The 20023-nt window shown below is 56.4% G+C and overlaps 1 protein-coding gene across 1 annotated transcript; it reads right to left on the minus strand.

The window, feature by feature from the left end:
• Window positions 1–5574: 5574 nt before the first annotated feature.
• Window positions 5575–14103, minus strand: ZBTB7A (zinc finger and BTB domain containing 7A). Its single transcript, XM_082010993.1, has 2 exons — window positions 12902–14103; window positions 5575–8392 (listed from the first exon to the last, which is right to left on the minus strand). Exons 1-2 carry the CDS (start codon window positions 14092–14094, stop codon window positions 7939–7941), a joined length of 1647 nt encoding a protein of 548 aa, XP_081867119.1. The 5' UTR covers window positions 14095–14103; the 3' UTR covers window positions 5575–7938.
• Between the last annotated feature and the right edge of the window lie 5920 nt (window positions 14104–20023).

Below are 20023 nucleotides of genomic sequence, written 5' to 3' on the forward strand. Positions count from 1 at the left end.
TTTTTAAAAAAAAAAAACAACAAAAAACAAGCCCCACAACCAAACCTCACGCTTTCTCCCCAGGCGTCTTGCGAGGGTGTCCCGGCCGGCAGCTGCGGGCAGGGGGAGCGGGCAGCAGGCAGGGAGGCAGCCGCATCTCGCTTGCTCTTCTGCTGTTTCCAGCCTTGTTCCCACAGAGAAATCCTTACTTGTACGACGTAGGCTTTCCTTTTTCTTCTCTTTTCTTCTCTTTGCGTGTAAGCAATATGTTTTCAGGTTTAAATGGGGGCAGGGGTGGGAAGGGGGATTAAAACAACAACAAAAAAACCAACCTGGGTAGAGCTCAAAAATTAAGTTTTACTGTATAAAGTTCTGTGGCTCGCATCCCTTGCTGCACAGTAGCTTTAGAGTCCAGTTTTTTTTCTAATATTTGTATTCTAATTTAATTGCTTTTAAATTTTCCAGGCCAAGCCACTGTTTGGAAACATCATGCTTCTGTTACTGCTTTCTGTTTGAGTTGGCCAGCTCTTCCTGTACATATGTTTTTTCTTATATCCTGTTTTTTTCTTTTTTTGTAAAGAGAAGAGAAAAAACGAAAAGAAAATTATTTTTCTTTCCCTCAGTACACATTCTTCAAAGTTCAAATTATAGTGTTTGTTAAATAAAAAGAAAGATTTACATTTAATTCAGTGTCATCATGTTGGGATTTCTCCTCGGGGTCTCCAGGAGCAACCTCAGCTCCCCTCAGAATGAGCTGGGGAGCGGGTGTGTCTGTGCGTGGGGCAGGAGGGGTCCCAGGGCCCCCAGCTCCCCCCAAAATGAGCCGGGGGAGGGGGTGTCTGTGCGTGGGGCAGGAGGCATCCCCCAGGGACTTGGGGGGCAGTGAGACCCAAGAGCGAGGTGGGGGCCAGGGCCACTGCCGGGTGTCCCCGTGGGCACCTCGGTGCCACTTCGAATTCCTCCACCTCCAGCGGATTAATCATTTTATTTATGAGGCTTAAAGGTCCAAATCCCGCTAAACCCGGGGCTTTGCCAGATAAACAGCCTGCTTTGCGAAGGCAGCCCGTTTGTGAAAACACAATTAGCAAACCCTGTAATCTGCACTAATTACCAGGCCGGGTCGGGAGGTCTCCCCTCCGGCTGGCAGCGGCGCGGGGACCATGGGGGACACGGTGCCTGGGGGACGGCGCCCGCCCGGAGCCTCCTTCACCATCGAATCCCTGCTGTCGGAGCGGGGGGACAGGGGACCCCGCTCCCCCTCTCCCCGGGGCCGGACGCCCCAGCCAGCCCCCCGGCCCCCGCCGGAGCCCGGGGAGAAGCCGGCGCAGTCCTACATCGCCCTCATCTCCACCGCCATCCTCTCCTCCCCGGAGAAGAAGCTGCTGCTCTCTGACATCTACCAGTGGATCATGGACAACTACCCCTACTTCAAGAACAAGGTGAGGGGCTGGACCCATTTGGAGGATTTTCTTCCCCCAGTTTTGGTAGTTTAGGATGGGCAAACGGACCTGAGCCCGGGGTGCTGGTGTCAAGTCAGGGATGGGGCTGGGCTCGACTCACCACGTCTCTGCTGACCCCCACCCACCGTGAAAATGCGTGTGCCGGCGTTCGGATCTCGGGACAGTTTCAAGTGGCGTTGAGGGGCTGGTTTCTCCAGGTGGGTCAGGTGCCATTCACTCTGGTGCCTACTGATGACCCGGTGGTGCGTGGGGCAGGCACGGCGGGGCCATGGGGGGCGCGGGCTGGCTGACGATGCCTCTCGGCCCAGGAGAAGAGCTGGCGCAACAGTGTCCGCCACAACCTCTCCCTTAACGAGTGCTTCGTCAAAGCCGGCCGCAGCGACAACGGCAAAGGGCACTTCTGGGCCATCCACCCCGCCAACCTGGAGGATTTCACCAAAGGCGACTACCATCGCCGGCGGGCCCGGCGCCGCATCCGCAGGTGAGCGGGATTGGGGGGGTCCCGGGGCGGGTCACAGTGGGGTCTGGGGCTCGGGGCTGACCCGGGTGCTCTGTTTCTCCTCGCAGGGTGAACGTCGGCTACTACCACCCCTACGCCCTGTACAGCCTCGGCTGCTGCTGCCCCTGCTGCCCCCCGGCGCGCCCCGGCCCCCCCCTCACCCTGCCCATGCTGCCCCCCCTCGTCCTGCCCGCAGCCCCCCACCGCTGCCTGCCTGAGCGGGCGCCCTGGGGCTGGGGACGGGTCCCTGTGCCCCATGGCCCCGGCCCCCTCCTTCCCCAGCCCCCCTTCTTGTAGCCCCCCAGGTCGGGATGGGGGGCTGGGGGTGCCCAGATGGTGCCCCCCCCTCCCCCCCCAAATGGGGGCAGCTCCAGACAGGACCTGCTCAGGGACACTCGGTGGATGTCACCAGCCCCATGTCGTCCCGTCCCCCGCACCAAGCCAAGGGGTCGTGTGCGTGTGTGTCCCCCCTATCACCAGTGAACCCCCATGTGCCGTGATGAGGCTGGTGCCTGGGGTACGCGTCCCCCCGAGGGACTGCCCTCGACGGGGCAACCCCCTGCTCGGGGACCCCTCAACCCCCCCACGCCCCAGTGGGGACCCCCCCACCTCCCCCTTCGCAGGGAGGACCTACGGCCCCGTGTCCCCCCATCAGGGCTGGCCCCATCCCAGGGGTGTCACCCACGGGGACGGGGTCCCCCCCCAGGCACATATAGGGCTTAAACCCCCCAGCGGTCGGCCCCTGCCCTAATTATTTTCTTGCTAATTGCCCCTGACGGCCCTAATGAAAATCGCGGCTCCCAGGTGTTAAGTGGCATTAGGGCGTCTCGCTAAGAACGACGACTCGGCCGCTAAATCCCGGGAGATAAAACCCCCAAAGCTCTTCGCGCTCCCAAAAACTAGGAAGCTTATGACACAAATTAATCCGGTAACATCGGCCGTGCCCTTCGCGGGGGGCCGGGGGCGGCAGCCGCGGCGGGGGCCGGGGTCTCGCTCGGGGTGACAGCAGGACGTGGGGGTCGGGAGCGGGGACCCCCCGGCGACTCCCGCCGCCTGCCTCGGTTTCCCCGTTTGCAGCCGGTCCCCACCCGCCTCCCGGCCTGGGGAGTTGGGGGTGGCACACCCCAAACCCCGTCCCCGGGGGCTCCTTAAACCGCAGCCATCTGGGGGCCGGCGTTTGCCCCGGCCCTAATCTGGGCCCAAACGGGATTAGGGCCCCGCGCCTCGGCCCCCCGCGAGCGGCTTAACGGGGCCGAGCTGCCCCAGCGGGGCCGGCCCCGGCCGGGGGGCACTGGGCAGACTGGGAGGGGGCAGCCGGCTCTGCGCGGGGCGGTGGGACCCCCACCCTTGGCCGTTATTTTGCAAGGGGGAGGGTTTGCGCCATTTGGGGACACTGAGGCACGGCAACAGGCTGGGGCTGCCCCCCAGCACCCCCCCTGCAGCCCTGGACACCCCAAAATCAGGGTTAACCCGCCCCCGCGCTGCTCCAGGCTGCCATGGGTCACCCCTTCCAGCGTGGCCCCCCTGCCCGGGGGGCTCCCGCCACATCGCCAAACCACCAAGAAAAGAAACACACACACACACCCCCCCCCCCCCAAATCTAGAAAAACATCATAAACCAGCCCCAAAACAGAGGCCCCCCCGCAGGGCCCTCGCCCTCGATAAGCTCTTCCGCCTCCCAAGAAGACCAAACGGCTGCGCGGGTATTTTTAATATATAGTTTATTTTCTTTTTTTTTTTTTAAAGCCCCCCCCCAAAGTGCAATTTTTATTATTTTAATTTTTTTTTTTCCTCGTCTCCCACACTTTATAAAGAACTATCAAAGTTACAATCTATGGAATGTCTTTTCTGTGCTTTTTTTTTTTAATTTTTTGAAATTTTCGTTTTTTCCTCGCCTCTCTCCTTTACCCAGATATACCACAAAAGTAGTTTACACATAAAAACCGCTGAAACCTTGCGAGTGCTTTAGATAGAGAATCTCTTTAATAGATTATATATAAAGACGCAGAAAAAAAAAAAAGAAAAAGAAAAGGAAAAAAAAAAAAAAAGTGGCCCCATCTCGAGCATCCTCGCTGGGTTCCCGGGCAGAGCTCGGCCTCACGCGACCCCCTGCCCCGAAGTTTAAGCTCTCGGGGGGTGTGTGTATATATATATATATAGATATAATTTTTAGACAACACAACTGGAACCGCAGCGTTTTGCTACTGGGTACGGCCCCCGCCCCGCTCCCCCCGCCCCGCAAAGCTCCGTCCTGGGACGCCGGGGGGGGTTCGCTCTTTTCTTTTTAAATTGTTCCTCGTTATTTAAATACACCTGGTCGTAACGCACCGAAAACGCGGAGCGAGCCAGTCCTGGGGCGTCTCTCCCGGTTTTTAAATAGTCCGGGGGGGGGGGGGGCACTAACCGGGGGGGAAAAGCCCTTTTCCTGCGGAAGGAGCCCCCGCCGCTGCCCGGGCTGGGGGCGCGACGCCCCCCGCCCCCACAGCCCCACTTTTTGGGGGGGCTGGATGCAGCATCTTTACAAGCAGCGTGGGTGGAGGGAGGAGGTGCCCCCCCCCCGACCCCACACCAGCGGGGGGGGGGACCCCAACCGCCCCCCACGGTCACCAGTCGCTCGGGGGGACACGGGGGACACCCCCAACCCCAGGCTGAGCCCCACAGCAGCTCCCCCCGCTGCCCTCACCCTGGGGGAGGGGGGGGTCAGTTGTTTTTTCCTCTTTTGTCCCGAAAACCTTAAATTTTTCCTCTTTTGCCGTTTGCCCTTCCCCTGGGGTTTTATCCCATTATTTATTATTATTTGACCTTTTTTTCCTTTCTTTTCCCGACCCGGCGTAACTCAGCAGTATCTTTGGCAACACTTTATCACAACCTGAATTTAAAAAAAAAAAAAAGACAAAACCCATACAAATTAAAAAATTAAAATTAAAATAAAACCCGAAAATAAAATAAAATAAAGACAATAACGACAACGAAAAGACATCTCGAGGCTGAGCTACGGTCGGGGGGCGGCTGCGTGGGCCGGTCGCTGCCGCGGGGCCGGGGGTTACGGCCGGCGACGGCTGCGGGATGGGGGTTTGGGGGTCTTGGGTGGTTGGGGGGTTTGGTTGTTTTGGGAGGGGTTTTTTTTTGCTTTTTTTTCTTTCTTTTTTTCTTTTTTTTTAGTGCAAACTCAAACCTGTGCTAAAGTGTTGCCAGCAAAGGGCCGGGGCGGGGGGCTCGGGCCGGGGGGCCGCTCTCGCCGCAGGGAATCCTGAGACTAATTCTCTCTCCTCTTACTTCTTGTGCCGTTTTCTCCTTTTTCCCCCCCTCTTTTTTTCTGTCCCCCCCCCCCTTCCTCCTCCTTTTCCCCCTTCTCACTTCTCCCCCCTTTTCCCCCCCTTCCCGCTGGCCGGCCGAGGGAAGCCGCAGGGTTTATTCCCCAAACGCCGGAGTTTGCCCCGAGCCCCACGAACTTCCCAAAGCTCCTTCGGGGCGGGGGGACACGGGGGGACACGCACGACAAAAGCAGCAGTGAGGAGCTGGGGGGGGAGTGGAAAAACCGGGAAGAAAAATTAACACAAACTAGAAAAGAGATACCACAACTCCGATTACAATAGAGAACCTCAAGTAAGTGTCTATTTACAAATCCACGCTTGATTATTATTTTTTTTTTCTTTTTTGCATATGCCAGAATTAGCCAGCGCTAAAGCAGAGGCTGAGCCCGGTGTCGGCCGGGGGGGGGGTTTCTCTGCTGCAGCCCCCGCTGCCGGCCCGGATCCGGGTCCCCCCGGAACCTTCCCAGAGGATTTGACGCCCAGATCCAAATTTGCAGGGAGAAGGGGGCGGGGGGGGACCGGGAGGGATGCAAAACCCACCGGGAGCATCGCGGCCCCCCCCAAAATCCTGGGGCGGGGAAGGGGGAGATGGGAGAGACGGCCGGGCTAGCGCTGGCTAGAAAACATTGAAAAAAAACCCCCAAATTCAAAAAAATAAAAATAATAATAATAAAGGGCTGCGGGGAGAAATGAACAATACACAAAAACCCAAAAGAAAACCCCGTGATTCCTGCCTAAAATTCAAGCTTCCGTGGTTTTTTTTTTTTTCGTTTCTTTTTATTCGCGAAGTGCGAGGACTCGGAGGGTCTGGTGTCGGGGCATGTCACAGAACCTACTTAGCATCGTTCCTCCCATCGGACACCTGGCGGCTTTTATTACTCCGTGAAATAGAACTTGGATTCTGCCTATGGTTTGTTGTTTTTTTTTTTTTCTTTAAATATATATATATATATACACATTTTTCTTACAAAAATAAATTTAGGATTTTTTTTTAATAATATTTTTTTTTTCCGTAGAAGTTGGTTTTGAGTTGTAAACATGTTTTGCTTTTGCTTTTTAAATTAAGATAAAGTGATCTCAAAGTACCCGTTCCATCGCAAAGTGCTAAGACTTCTTTGTTTAGTTTTTTTTTATTTTTTTATAATGGTTTTTTTTTTGTTTTTTATTATTTTTTATTGCTTTTTCTGCATTAAATAAACATCCATCTCTCCCCCGCCCCCACCACTCAGCCCTCCCCCCCAGCACACACTCCCCTCTCACTCCCTCTCCAAAATACATTCGGCCAAACCTGCTCTTGCTTTGAAAGTAAAAACAAAACACCGAAAGGAAAAAAAAAAAACAAAAAAACAAAAAACCAAAAAAAAAAAAAAGGAAGAGAATCTAAAAAGTGCTTTCAAAATAAAAGGGCTTAAAATCTCTTTTTCATTTAAAAATGTGCATTTAGAAAACAGGTGACCAGCTGAAAGGTGCCTTTTCTTATCGTCCTCTGCTAACCCCGAGGGTTATATACCCGCCTCTAGAGCCATATAGCATTTCTATATATATATATATATATATATTTTGGGAATGGGGAGCTGGGGCTGCCGCAGCTCGCCTCCCCGCCTCGCCCAAAGGCCTCCTGCCCCTTTAAGGGAGACCTCAAATAACCTTTTTTAAAAGGAATTTGCCATTTTTAGGCGTTTTCGGGGCGTGTGGGAACCCAGTGCCTAAAATATACTGGGGGGGAGGTTTGGCCCCCGCCCCAGCCCCAGCTTCCGCCGGGGCAGCGGGCGCTGGGAAGGGGCCGGTGGGGTCCGTGCTGTGCCGGCTCCGTCTCGGCCCCTTCCCGGGATCAGCCGGGCACCCCGGGACGGGGACGGACGCTGGGACGGACGGACGGGACCCTCGCCCGACGTTCCCCGCCGGCAGCTGCAGCCCTGGGTGGCCCCAGCCCCGGGTGTCCGGCACCCGCTGCCGACAGCAACCCTGCAAAATCCTGGTTGTCCACTCACAAGATGAGGCAATTTTAGGGAATTTTAGGCAATTTTCTACACCGAGCCACTGCCGGCGGCTCCCCTCTCTGGCAAATCCAGCTTCGTATCGGGGCTAGTGGGCAGGACCCCACCCCTTACCCCAAAAACCCGACCCTGATCTCCCTGGAAGGAGCCGTCTCAGCCCCGGGACGCAGCAACAACCGAGCATCTCGCGCCGCTGGAGCCTGAACTTCCCAAAAAGCGGAGGGGGGAAGGCTGGCCCCGCTCCCCCCAGCCCTCCGAGGCACCGTGTACCGCCCGCCCTGAAAGAGCCCTTCCACTCCTACCACTTTTTTTTTTCTATTTTTGCTTTTTTTTTTCCTTAAATAGATCTCTCTCTGAAATAAGTTTGTTTTTTGTTTTTTTTTTTTTGTTTTTAACGTGTGTTTGGACACAAAATAAAGCTTTGGATTTACATGGAAGCTCTTTTCCATGTGACAGAGCCACTTTCCATCCCCACCCCGCGCTTCCTAGCATCTGCCTTTCCCAGAAAAGGTCCTTGGCTACTGAGGGATCCTCGGGGGAGCCCTGCTTACGATGGGAAGATTGGAAACATAATATATATATATATTTTTTTCTGTTTTTTTTTTTAAAAAAAGGGAGAGAAACATCTTTAAAGAGAAAAATCGGAGGAAAAGTACTAACTAGATTTTGTGACACTTTGTTTTTTTGGTTTAGGAGAGTCCTTGCGTGTTACCCTCAGACGACCCTCCTGCTACATTCAATCCTGATGCTTCATTATTTGAATTATCCTCAAAGTGCTGCTGCTCCTGGCCGTTCCTCTGCAGGGTGTCCTCTGATTCTTGACTCTCCCCACCGGCTTGAAAACTTCCATCTTCGGGGTTCCCCGTAGGGGTGGTAGGCAGACCCCCGGCACCTCTCACCCGGGGTTTACGGCCCCTCCGGGATGGAATACCGTTGCATCCATCTTTTTTAAGGTGCCTGTGCAAGTGGTCGGAGCGGACGAAAGTCTTGAAGCAGCTGTCGCACTGGTAGGGCCGCAGGCCGGTGTGGACGCGCATGTGGTTCTTCAAGTCGTAGTTGTGAGCGAACGCGGCGCCGCATTGCTGGCACAAGTACGGCTTCTCCCCCGTGTGCTTCCTCATGTGAACCTTCAGCTTGTCCTGCCTGCGGGGGAGAGAAAGGACAGGGAGGGGGGCAGGTCAGCCTGGGGGCTCTGCCTTCGGTCCTGGCGCCCGCGCCGGGGTGAGCGTCGCTCCGGGACTGAGCGTGGCCCAGCGCGGGGTCGAGTATCACCCAGTACGGGTTGAGCGCCAGCAGGGAGCTGAGCATCCCCTGGTACGGGCCTGAGCGTCGGGACGGGGCTGAGCACCGCCCGGCGCAGGGTCCCGCATCGGTACCATGTTGAGCACGGCCCAGTACGGAGTTGAGCACCAGCCGGTACGGGTCAAGCATCGGTACGGAGCTGAGCACCACCCGGTACGGGTCAAGCATCGGTACGGAGGTGAGCACCAGCCGGTACGGGGCTACGCACCACCCAGTACAGGTCAAGCACTGGTATGGGGCTGAGCATCGCCCAGTACAGGGTCGAGCACCCGTTTGGGGCTGAGCATCCACCCAGTATGGATCAAGCACTGGTACGGGGCTGAGCATCGCCCAGTATGGAGCTGAGCATCAGTGAGGTCAAGCATCGCCCAGTACAGGGTCGAGTGCTGATGCAAGGCTGAGCATCGCCCAGTACGGGGCTGAGCATGGGTATGGGGCTGAGCATCACCCGACACAGGTCAAGTATTGCCCGGTACCAGTCGAGCATCGGTAAGGGGTCGAGCACCGCCCAGTATGGGTCAAGCTTCGGTACAGGGTCGGGCATCGGAAAGGGGTCGAGCGTCGCCTGGTATGGGGTCAGGCACTGGTGCGGGGTCAGGCACTGGTACGGGGGTCAGGCACTGGTGCGGGGTCAGGCACTGGTAGGGGGTCAGGCACTGGTACGGGGGTCAGGCACTGGTGCGGGGTCAGGCACTGGTACGGGGGTCAGGCACTGGTGTGGGGGTCAGGCACTGGTACGGGGGTCAGGCACTGGTGCGGGGTCAGGCACTGGTGCGGGGGTCAGGCACTGGTAGGGGGTCAGGCACTGGTACGGGGGTCAGGCACTGGTGCGGGGTCAGGCACTGGTGCGGGGTCAGGCACTGGTAGGGGGTCAGGCACTGGTACGGGGGTCAGGCACTGGTGCGGGGTCAGGCACTGGTAGGGGGTCAGGCACTGGTACGGGGGTCAGGCACTGGTAGGGGGTCAGGCACTGGTGCGGGGTCAGGCACTGGTGCGGGGGTCAGGCACTGGTAGGGGGTCAGGCACTGGTACGGGGGTCAGGCACTGGTGCGGGGTCAGGCACTGGTACGGACGTCAGGCACTGGTAGGGGGTCAGGCACTGGTGCGGGGTCAGGCACTGGTGCGGGGGTCAGGCACTGGTGCGGGGTCAGGCACTGGTACGGGGGTCAGGCACTGGTAGGGGGTCAGGCACTGGTGCGGGGTCAGGCACTGGTGCGGGGGTCAGGCACTGGTAGGGGGTCAGGCACTGGTACGGGGGTCAGGCACTGGTGCGGGGTCAGGCACTGGTACGGACGTCAGGCACTGGTAGGGGGTCAGGCACTGGTGCGGGGTCAGGCACTGGTACGGGGGTCAGGCACTGGTGCGGGGGTCAGGCACTGGTATGGGGGTCAGGCACTGGTGCGGGGCTGGCCGGCTCCCGGCAGGGCCTGCGCGGCCGCAGGGCAGGCGAGGGCCAGGGGAGGGCAGTTGCAGCAGCCGGGCCCAGGGCCAACATGGCCACGTGAGCCTCAGCGTCTTGCTTCTTCCTGGAGGAAAAAAAAAAGCGGGCACGAAGCGCGTGGCAGGGCAGCGGGGAGCAGGGTCCCTGCCCGGGCGGGGGGCAGGGGAACCGCTTGCCTCTTGCCAGGCGGATCCGGCCCCTTCCCGACACCGAGGGGAAGCCTCTCCGCTCTCCCGCGTGGAACAGGCAGCCCCCGGCCCCGCACGCCCCGTCGCAGCGCAGCGACCGCCGGCTTCACCCGGCAAGGGGAGCGCTGCCAGCACGAGGGCCCAAAACGTCCCAGACCTTAATTAAGGGTCCAAAACCCCAAGGACGCACCCACCTCTCATTTTAACCCAGCTGCCCCAGGGGCCGGGAGCGTGGGCCTTGCTTAACACCGCATGGTACACAGCAGCATATCAAAACGGTTGGGGTTTTTTTACTTTTTTTTTTATATACTTTATAAAATTCTATAAATATGTGTCATTTAAAAAAAAAAAAATCACTCGGCCTTTCACTCAGAAGGTTATCGGAGCGCCGTCGCCGCTCCTCCCCCCGTGAACGCGGAGGAACCAGGAAGCACAAGTGAGCAAAAATCGGCGTTAAGCGACGGGCTCTGCTCCCGCCCGGCGAGGGGGACGCAGGGAAACACCCCGTGCAGAACAGCCCCGGCTCCTCCTCAAACCTTCGCCCCAAAAGCTCCTTCGAGAGCGGGACCGCTTCTCCCGAAGCAGGCTTCCCGCGCCCAGCCCACGGCCATATGTGATATTTTTAATGACAGCGGGAGATTTGTTTTCAAGAAATGCCCTGTCACTCGACGGGATGAGGATGGGGAGGGAGAGCGCGGTGAAGGAATGCAAATGCATAATAGAATTGGGGGGAAAATAAGGGTGACGGAGTGCTTGGTCAGGTTTGCACCTATTTTTACAGGGGGAGGTGCCTACATACGGCTTCGAGCGCAGCCCAGGTGCTTGGGGGAGAAGCAGCAAAAAGCGACTCATCCACAAGGCCGCCGAGAACAGCCCAGAGCAGTCGAGAGCTGGGCCGGCAGCTTGAGCTCGTTACGCCCTGGCGGACCCCACGGCAGGCCGGGCCGGGGGACGAGGCTGGCGCAGCCCCGAGGAGGCAGCCATGGGCAGAGGGAGCTGGAAACCAGCTGCCATTTTGGGCAGCAGCCTCAAGGAAGATTTTCTACCGCCGGTGTGAATGGCCGAGCCGGGCTCAGCAGTCGCTGTGGGGCACAGCACGCCACGGGGCACGGCCCACCATGGGGCATGGCGAGGCTGAGTGCAGCTCCCTGTCCCCATCCGGGCTTCTCAGTGCCAAAACACTGGCTGCGGGAAGAAGCAGGGGGATGTATTTTGGCTGGAAAATAGCACAGCCCTGGTATATTATGAAAGGGCCTTGTTTAGAGGGGCTGGGAGACAGTTTCCACCCCATTCTCTGCAGTGCCAGGCCCTCCTGGGAGCCCACAGGGAGCCAGTCCCCATCCGAAACTCGCAGGAAGAGGGCGAGATCAAAAAGTGATGCGGTGGCCTGCCCTCCTCCGCCCCGAAAATGCCCCATGCCTTCCCCCGTCTCTCCCCCTCACCACCACCCCAGTGCCAACGGCTGCCAGGGACCCCACAGCGTTTCTGCGCTAACGCATGCTCCAGCTCCCGGCCACACAAGGACCTTGGACTGCTCCGGTGCGGCCGCCGGATTCTGCTCGGGGCTGCGCGTGCGCAGCACCCAGGGCCCCCCCGGCACACGGGGGGCAGATCCGGCACGGGGCAGGGAGGTGCCGCATCGCGGGGCCCAGCCGCGCAGGGCCGGGTGCTGGGGGAGCGGCGGAGGGCTGGCATCCTGCCCCCGCCATTATCTGCATTCCTCAGCTATCCAACGTGGGGCTGGGTGCGGCCCCAGCCACATGGAGGTGGCTGGCAGCGCCATGGGGCAGGACACGGCCTCCTGCCCACGTCCCCAGGCTGCCTGCCGTGGGGCCCAGCCCCATGGCCCCCCAGCCTTCCCACCAAGGGAAAGGCTCGCGCGAAGCGAAGCAGTCGGCACGCGTGAGGCCGGGATATTTCATCGGGCAGAGAGCAGGCAGGGCAGGCAGTCGGGCTCCTCTGCCAGGCAGCCCACGGAGTCCCTCGTCAGGGCCGGGGGGGACTGGGGTGAGACCCCCGCCCCGGCTCAGCCATCACAGCCACAGAGACCAGAGAGAGGAGGCGGCGCTGCGACGCGTGGACTCAAGTGAACCAGAGGAATCCAAACAATATCCCCTTTCTTCAGCGTTCCCGCAGCGGAGGAAAGGAGCGGAGGAACCCTGATTAGAAACAGCGCCGAGGCGAACGCCCCCGGGGAGCTGAACCAAGGCACCGGTGTTTCTGTGTTGTTCGGGGTGGCCATTGCTCAGCTCGTCATGGTTCACCGAGAGAGGACACGAGCAACGTGGGGTTCAGCCTCTTCCCACACCAACTACCAGCCACCGGCGCTTCTGTCACCCCATGGAGCCATTTCTAAATGATTCTTCAACTCTCGCCTCAACCCCAGGCTCATCAGCCACGATGGCAACACCAAGGGCTGCAGCTCCGTTTCATCAACCACGTTACATGGCCTCCGTAGAAGCCTAGATCTGGCCAGGTTTCCAGCAGAGCTCAGCAATTTGGCACACCAGGACAGTATGGCACTGGACATCAAGACAGTGCCCTTGAGATACCTCTCTGGGAAAACTCTGGCCTTCATATGCAACTCGCCTGTTAAGACGGAAATTAAGTGAGCAGGCAAAATAAAATTGCACGAGACCAGCCCTGCTCCGACCCCCAGGGAAAGCCAAGAGCTGGTTTTGCGTGACAGCCCCCTCTCCCCGACGTCCGCCCGCTCCTTACCTGGTGAATCGGACTTTGCAGATGTTGCACTCGTAGGGCTTCTCCCCGGTGTGGGTGCGGATGTGGCGCGGCAGCTTGCCAGCCCCCTGGATCACCTTATCGCAGATGGGGCACTTTTGGAATGCTTTTGCCCTGATCTTCTTCTCCACCTTCTGGGACCAGGACGGATAGACGTCGCCCTCGTTTGAACTGCCGAAATATTTCAAGTAATAATCCATGACCCCATCGTCATCCTTTCGGTCGTCCTCCCCGAGCTGCTGTCTCCCCACGGAATTCATCATTTGCTGCAGCAGGGCGCTAGCAGCCAAGCCATCCACCTCCCTTGCATCATCCTCCGTCTCCGCTCCAGCAGGAACGAAGCTGGGGGAGTCACCGGCTTCCTGCTGGTCCAGAGGCCCCCCCGGGGTCCCCTCCTCTTCTCCCGGTGTGGGCAGGCCACGGCCGCTGTAATGTCCGTTCTGAGAAGGTGAAAACAAGGAGCCAGGAGCCGCCGCCTCCTCCTCCTCTCTGTCCAGCCACATGGCCGGGTTGCTGTCAGGATCACAGTCATTCACCTTTGGTCTTTCGTTTAGGGGGGCTTGCGAGTAGAAGTCTATGCCATTGCAGTCCGGCTCCTCCTCCTCCTCTTGGCCTCGGAAGTTCAGTCTCTGAAGGTCTCTCAACTCTGGGTTGGTCCACGGAAAGCTGCCTTGGTGGCCATTGACGGGGTTGCTCTGGAAGAACTCCAGGTACTCTTTTGCTCTGAGATGGTTCCTTTGATCAATTTGATCTACTGTATCCATCTGGTCATTTTTGGCCAGAATCTTCCTGTCCAGGAGATCCGTGCAAACATCCCTTACCGCCGGGATCTCCAGCAGTGTGGCGGCATTGAGGATGTCGTTGACATTTGAAGTGCTGACAGTAAGGGTCGCGGTGTAAGCGAACTCCAGCAGAGCCGACAAGGCATCCGCACTCACAAAGTCTATCTCATACACGTTTTGCTGGTCCACCACTAACCCTGAGGTGAAGAGCTTCTTGAAGTACTGGCTGCATGCCGCCAGGACGGAGCGGTGGGTGGGGAACTCCTGGCCTTCCACCAAGATGACCACGTCGCACAACAGCCCGTTGTTTCTCTGCTCATTCAGACTGCTGAGGATGTCGCTGCTGTGATCAGGGAACGGGATCCCTATGGGGCCGTCCACTCCACCCGCCATCTTCGATGCAAAAGGCTACGAGAGAAGAAAAGCGCAATGAGTCACAGAGGCCTTGGCTGCTTGGAGGCATCACATCGCACGGGCAAACTCCCAGCACAGAGCAGGTACCGGCCCGCCGACGCCAGCGTGCTCTGCAGCGAGCACTAGCTATCGGCTTGCATGTCCTCTGCACCTCTCCACATCACCATCAACTCCGCTGTCCTGCCCAGCGTTTAAGACATGCCTCCATCGGCAGGCAAGGATGGACCCGTGCTTACCTTCGCTGTAGGAAGGAGGAGGAGAAACACAGCCCAGGTGCTCTCAGAGCCTGGAAGAACAGCTGAATTAGCACGGATCCAGCCAGAGCTAGCAAGCCTTGGCAAGGACCAGGGTTAATACAGCCAGACAGCATCTGGATCGAGCTGGCAGGCGTGCCTGGAGTTGGGCTACAGTGGCTTGAGCCTCACCAGTGGATCCCAGTCCACTTCTGGGAGTATTTCCCAGCCCCACCACTTCTCCTGGAGAACTCCCCTGCTCACTCAGCCTTGCCCTGCCCCATCAAACTTCGATACGATCACATAATCACTGGGAAAACTGTGCCCATCGCTCGTCCCTGGGCTCCCAGGGCCTGCAGACACTCTCAGAGAGGTGCAGGCAGGGTGCTGGCAGCAAGTGTCCTCTGGAAAGGACGCAGCAAACGCAGCGCTCGAGGCCACCGGTGTGCAGGGACAGGGGGGCACCAACCACCCCAGCCTGCTGCTAAGGGCGTTTTACAAAGAGCCGAGCTTAAACACTTAAGCCCAAGGTACCTGCTGCACCTTCCCCAGGAACAAGAACCTCTGTGGTGGCCGGAGAGGAAAGGAGACTGGTCCAGCCCCCCACATCGCAGAAAGGCTTCAGCAGAAGCAGCAGGTCTTTCCAACACCAAAGGGAAAAGATAACTAAGTCACTCACTCCTGACGCGCCAGCACGGCAGGAACGGATCCACTTGACTTTAAATACATCCTTTCTTCAAAGGCTGAAAAAGCCTGAGCGAACTGAGCAGCCCGAGCGCAACCTGCCCAGCTTCACCATGCTGCCTGCCCTGAACCAGCCCCTTAACTCTCCCACATCCAGCCTTCTGATCCTCAAAATTGGGAATAATGTTTCCCTCCTCTCTGTCTCAAGCAGCAAACCCCTCTACTCTTTGCAGCAAGGCTGCTGTCTGCCTATAATCAATATACTTGCCCCCGCCTCCCAAGCCCCGAGCATCGGGATCCTCAGGGGCCAACACAACCAGCACTACATCCACGCACAAATAATTTGGTTCACAAAACACCTTGGCACAAAGCGCAAGTATCCAAGTGCCCAGTTTACAGACGGGGAAACCGAGGCACGGCGGGAAGTGGCCTGCCCCACACAATGGTGGCGGGGGGACGACAGATGAGTCAGGAGCACATCCAGAAGAGAAGTAATTATACAGGAAGCAACTCCCCGCACCGCGTTAGAGCGTGGGGAGCTAGCAACCAGGTTGCAAAACAACGCTCGCTTCCCGACACACACCCCCCCACACCCCCGTGCTGGGCTTGCTAGCAGATTTCTCAGTAGTTCTTCTTTTCTTGTTTTTAAAAAACTTCATTAATCCAAGGGAAAACAAACAAAAAAAAAACCATAAAAAAAGGAATTTCTGCACCTTATTAGAGGTCTTTTCCAACCTTCATGATTCTATGATTAAAGAAAACCCAAGAGAAGGCAGTTCTGGGTCTGTGAAACACCAATCTGAAGCAAACCCCTTGACATTAAACAACACTAATGCATAGACCAGCCTTAACCTCATCACACGGATGTGATGGAGCTGGGGAAGTACCAGAGGAGCCAGGCTGGATGCACAGGGCTGCCAGTGCAAGTTCTGCCACAAAGACCAGGCACCGAAGCAAGGCTGCTCCCTGAGATGTCCGGACCAAGGGCACCAACTCCAGAGCTGCCTCCTGGGCTCCTGCAGCGGCAGGATTTGAACTCGAAGCCGTATTTCACAGGGTCTCGTGGTTTTTTTAAAAAATAAAGAGGTCCTCGCTAAGAAGGAAAAGGCTGTTTGATGGCCGAGCACAGCTTGGGGATCAGGAAGCCAGCACCACCCTGAATTCAGGCATTGGCTTCAGATGTGACCTTGGGCAAGGTCACCGCAGCTCTGCATCCGCAGGGGGTCCCAGGGACCCCTCCCGAGCAGCTGGGCTACAACAGAGGGGCCTCCGCTGCCTCAGCATCGCTTGCCCCATTCCCAGCAGGGCAGCCCCACCGTGCCCCGAAACCCCCAAGACCTGAGACGCTGCAGCACCCTGCTCCCCAGAAAAGTGGGTCCGATACCTCTGCCCACCCCTCAACGCCTCCCAGCCCCACTAAGTGACATTCGAGCCTTTCCCCTCTAGATTAGATGCTTTACCCCCCCAAGAGAATCTGAGCTGTGTGAAGCATTTTGAAGCTTCAGGCAATAGTCTTCTGGGCAGCCGAGCTTCTTCACCCACACAACCGGGCTTTGTCGGCTGCGGTGCCCGGCTCCGGGGACCGAGGGGGCCTGGGGGAGCCAGTCAGGCCGTGCAGGCAAGGTCACCCCCCCTCCCCGGTCAGGGGGCCGGGACAATCAGCCGGACAGTGTGGGAACGGCTGCAGGGTCATGAGACTGCCGAGGGCTGGCATGGAAAGTTGTACAACTTTGCAACTCATTCTCCTCGCACAACACGCCCTTTGTGTCCCTCATCTGCAGTGGCCGAGAACATCGAGGGGCAAACGGGCTGCCCCGAGCCCCCCAGGAATGGCCACAACCAGAGACCGCCGGCCCAGCGGTCCCCAAGAGCTGCGGCCCAGCGCTTAAAAAAAAAAAAAAAAAAAAAAAAAAAAAAAAAAAAAAATCACACCCTGTTCCCTTTTCAGAGGGGCTGAACAGCCAGAGTATTGAAGCCTGCACCGAACTGGGTGGCTCAGGGGATTAGTAACAAGAGATGGAGCCTTCCACCTTTACAGGTTCAAAAACCAAACCCCACCAGGCGCAGGCACGGGGCACAACGCCATGTCGGTGTGTTGGGTGAAATCTGCTTGGAAAGGAGCTCCTGATGGCCAGGTGACAAGTGACAAAAGCCGCTGGCACCACCGCCAGCTGGTCTCCTCCTTGGCAAGAGTAAGGTCTGAATGGGCCACCAAGGGGGAGATTCAACTACTGACCTAAATTTCCCAGGCAGCTCTTTTCTCTCTCTACACCCCCCGACCGCCGAAAAGGCATTATACACTTCTTGTCCCAGACTGTGCGTCTCTGCAGGGTTGCAAAGATGCCACATTTCACCCCAAAGTGGCCGCGTTTGAGAAGTTAGGAAATCGCCCTCACATATAACTTGTAGCAGCTGAGAGGGCACCATCAACTTAAAAAACGGTCCATTTGAACAAGAGAGTTTACAACAATACCAGAGCTCTCCGATTTATTTACAAACCTGGTGTAACACGACGCATGTCCCTAACTACTCAGCTAACTCTGCTTTCATCGGTGCTGAGCCCACTCTGAATTTCCAAAACATCAACACAACCGAGCTTCAGCTATCCCCTGCTCCCCAGGTCAGCCCGACACAACCCGATTCCAGGGGGGAAAAAAATGTCATTTTTTAGTGCAAGAAACGCTGCTGAACACGCATGTGAGCGAGGGAAGGCCTCCGCCTCCCCAAGACGCTGCTCACTGCAATCTTGCCTGTCCTGCATCCGACTAGTTTCACACCGAGGCCGACTGTAGTTTGATGCTGCTCCTCAACGCTAAAAGGTTATTTTCTTAAGCTCAAGTTATCAACTTGCTCCTTTCAGACCTACCAGACGAACTGCAAAAGAGCAGAACAGAGCGTTAACCGAAACCCCTGAGCTTGCACTTCGCTCACCTCGAGTCCAGCGGGATGTCACCCAATCGCTTTCCTACAGGAGTTCTGGAATTTGACATTTACATTCAAATGAGACGACCACATTAAGATGGGATCACAACCAAAAGTGCTGACAAAACACTGCTTAATTACTAGTTTTCCACATAACCTCAGCGGGTTGGGTTTTTTTTTTTTTTTCTTTTGCTTCTTTGCATGGCTTTAAAATTTAGCTGGGCAATCAGAGGAACCTGAGCGGCCTAGAAGGGCTCTGAAATACACCGGTATCGGGTGGAAGAGCTAAGTCACATCTGGTTAGCTGGTAACAGTGAGTGTTTTTCAACGCGCTGTTCATCCGGAAAAGATCCCAAATCGCTTTACAAAGGCAGGGCTCTCCTCTCCCGCAGCGGTGCCACCCACTCCAGCGGCACAGATGAGAAGCTTGAGCAATGCTACGCACCCGCTCGGGGCAGAAAGGGAAAATTATCATCGCCTTTTCCACCGAGCATGAGGCGAAATGGCTTTAGGGCATTGCTACAATCCACAATGCAAGGTTTCCCGGGAATAACTGCGTTTTGGGCTATGGCATGTGGTTATTTGGCCTCTTGCAGCTCAAGGTAGCCAAGGAATGGAGATCACAAGTCGCTAGGTCCAATTTCTTAGAGGAAATGCACATATGACAGTGTCAGGGCAGACTTTGCAGCAGCCCTGATGTGTGCTAGAAAAGAATTATTAAAATAATGTTGCTATATAAAAAAAAAGAAAGAAAAAAAGTCAGTGGTTTGCTGCCCAAGGCCCAAACATTATCCTAGCCCTCACTCACCACTGACTGGAGAAATGGGCATTTTTTCCCTATGAATAGCTCACCCCAATTATAGGTCACACAATGCCAGTCCTTGTCTCTTCACTTTATATTTCAGGAGCGATCATCCCAGTTCTCCTCTTCCTTCTTCCAGCTGCATGGACACATCTGCAAGCCTGGATCCCTTGAGATAAAACGCAGCTCTCCGGCCATTTGGAGCATGAACCATCATCTCTGCTGACACCAAGTTCTGCAACATCCCAAGAACAAGCCCAAGCAGGTCTCCCTCTGCCCAGGATCCACCCTAAACTATGCAGAGGCCTCGGGAAACACACCTAGCACGTAGCAGCATAAAGCCAAAAAGGTGGGAAGATGGTAGGCAGGAGGAAATGAAGGACGGTGTTTTGCCTGCTTGGGAGAAGTCACTATTTCAACCACTCTACAGTGCTATTAAAATTCAACTGCTCTCTAAAAGGAATGCGCTGTCGGCAGTTTAGCGCCAAACTATCCGAATTATGTGGACCTGCAAAACAGATGCATGTTCCTGAGAGGAAGACCCTGCACATCAACAGAAGCAAACTGCATTGTATGCAAAAAATTAAGACCAAATTAAAGCACGCTGACTTTTTTTTTTTAATAAATCTACAGTTTCAATAACACAACAGGAAGAAATCTTTTGTGTTTAGCAGGTAATGGAGTCATCGACGGCAAAAAGAGTGGATTCAAGCTTTCTTCTATCTTGACTGGACATCACATCGGGAGTAAAACACTGGAGGACACATACGGCATGACCAAGATCACGCAGCTATTGAAGTGAAGAGATCAGAGCAGAACGAGCATCCTGCAACTATCTGTGGCCTCTTTGTGGACAGTATTGCTCTGTTGTCTGCAAAGGGGCATACCCTCCAGCCTCCTACAAACCCCTGTCTGAAGGCACCGACTCTGGGAAGCATCTTACTCCCCAGCCCTCAACGCAGGGTCTCTTTTACCGCAGCTCTAATTGCTGGATTCACGACATGAAGACTCATCTATGGAACGAGACTGACCACATCACGAGAATTCAGTCAGCTCCCAAACAGGCACTGGGCTCCTGATCACACAACCAGACCAAACCGCCACTCCACTGGTTCCTCAAAGCAGGGTGGTTGTTTTGTCTGATCCTTCCAAAGAGCAGAGCTTTCCGAGCATCCCGCTTCAATGTCGCAAACGTAACGTGAAGTGGAAAAACAACCGAGATGCTATGACAATATCCAACAAGGTAGCCCGAGCTGCTCAGTTACAG

The sequence above is a fragment of the Phaethon aethereus genome (assembly GCF_964289735.1).
Source record: "Phaethon aethereus genome assembly, chromosome: 26".
Lineage (NCBI taxonomy): Eukaryota > Metazoa > Chordata > Aves > Phaethontiformes > Phaethontidae > Phaethon > Phaethon aethereus.

Excerpts from the sequence above, each read along its gene's own strand:
- ZBTB7A (XM_082010993.1), bottom strand. The coding sequence starts at position 14,094 with ATGGCGGGTGGAGTGGACGGCCCCATAGGGATCCCGTTCCCTGATCAC. Across the intron at positions 8,393-12,901 it reads TGCAAAGTCCGATTCACCAG|GCAGGACAAGCTGAAGGTTC; the intron begins GTAAGGAGCGGG and ends TCTCCCCCGCAG.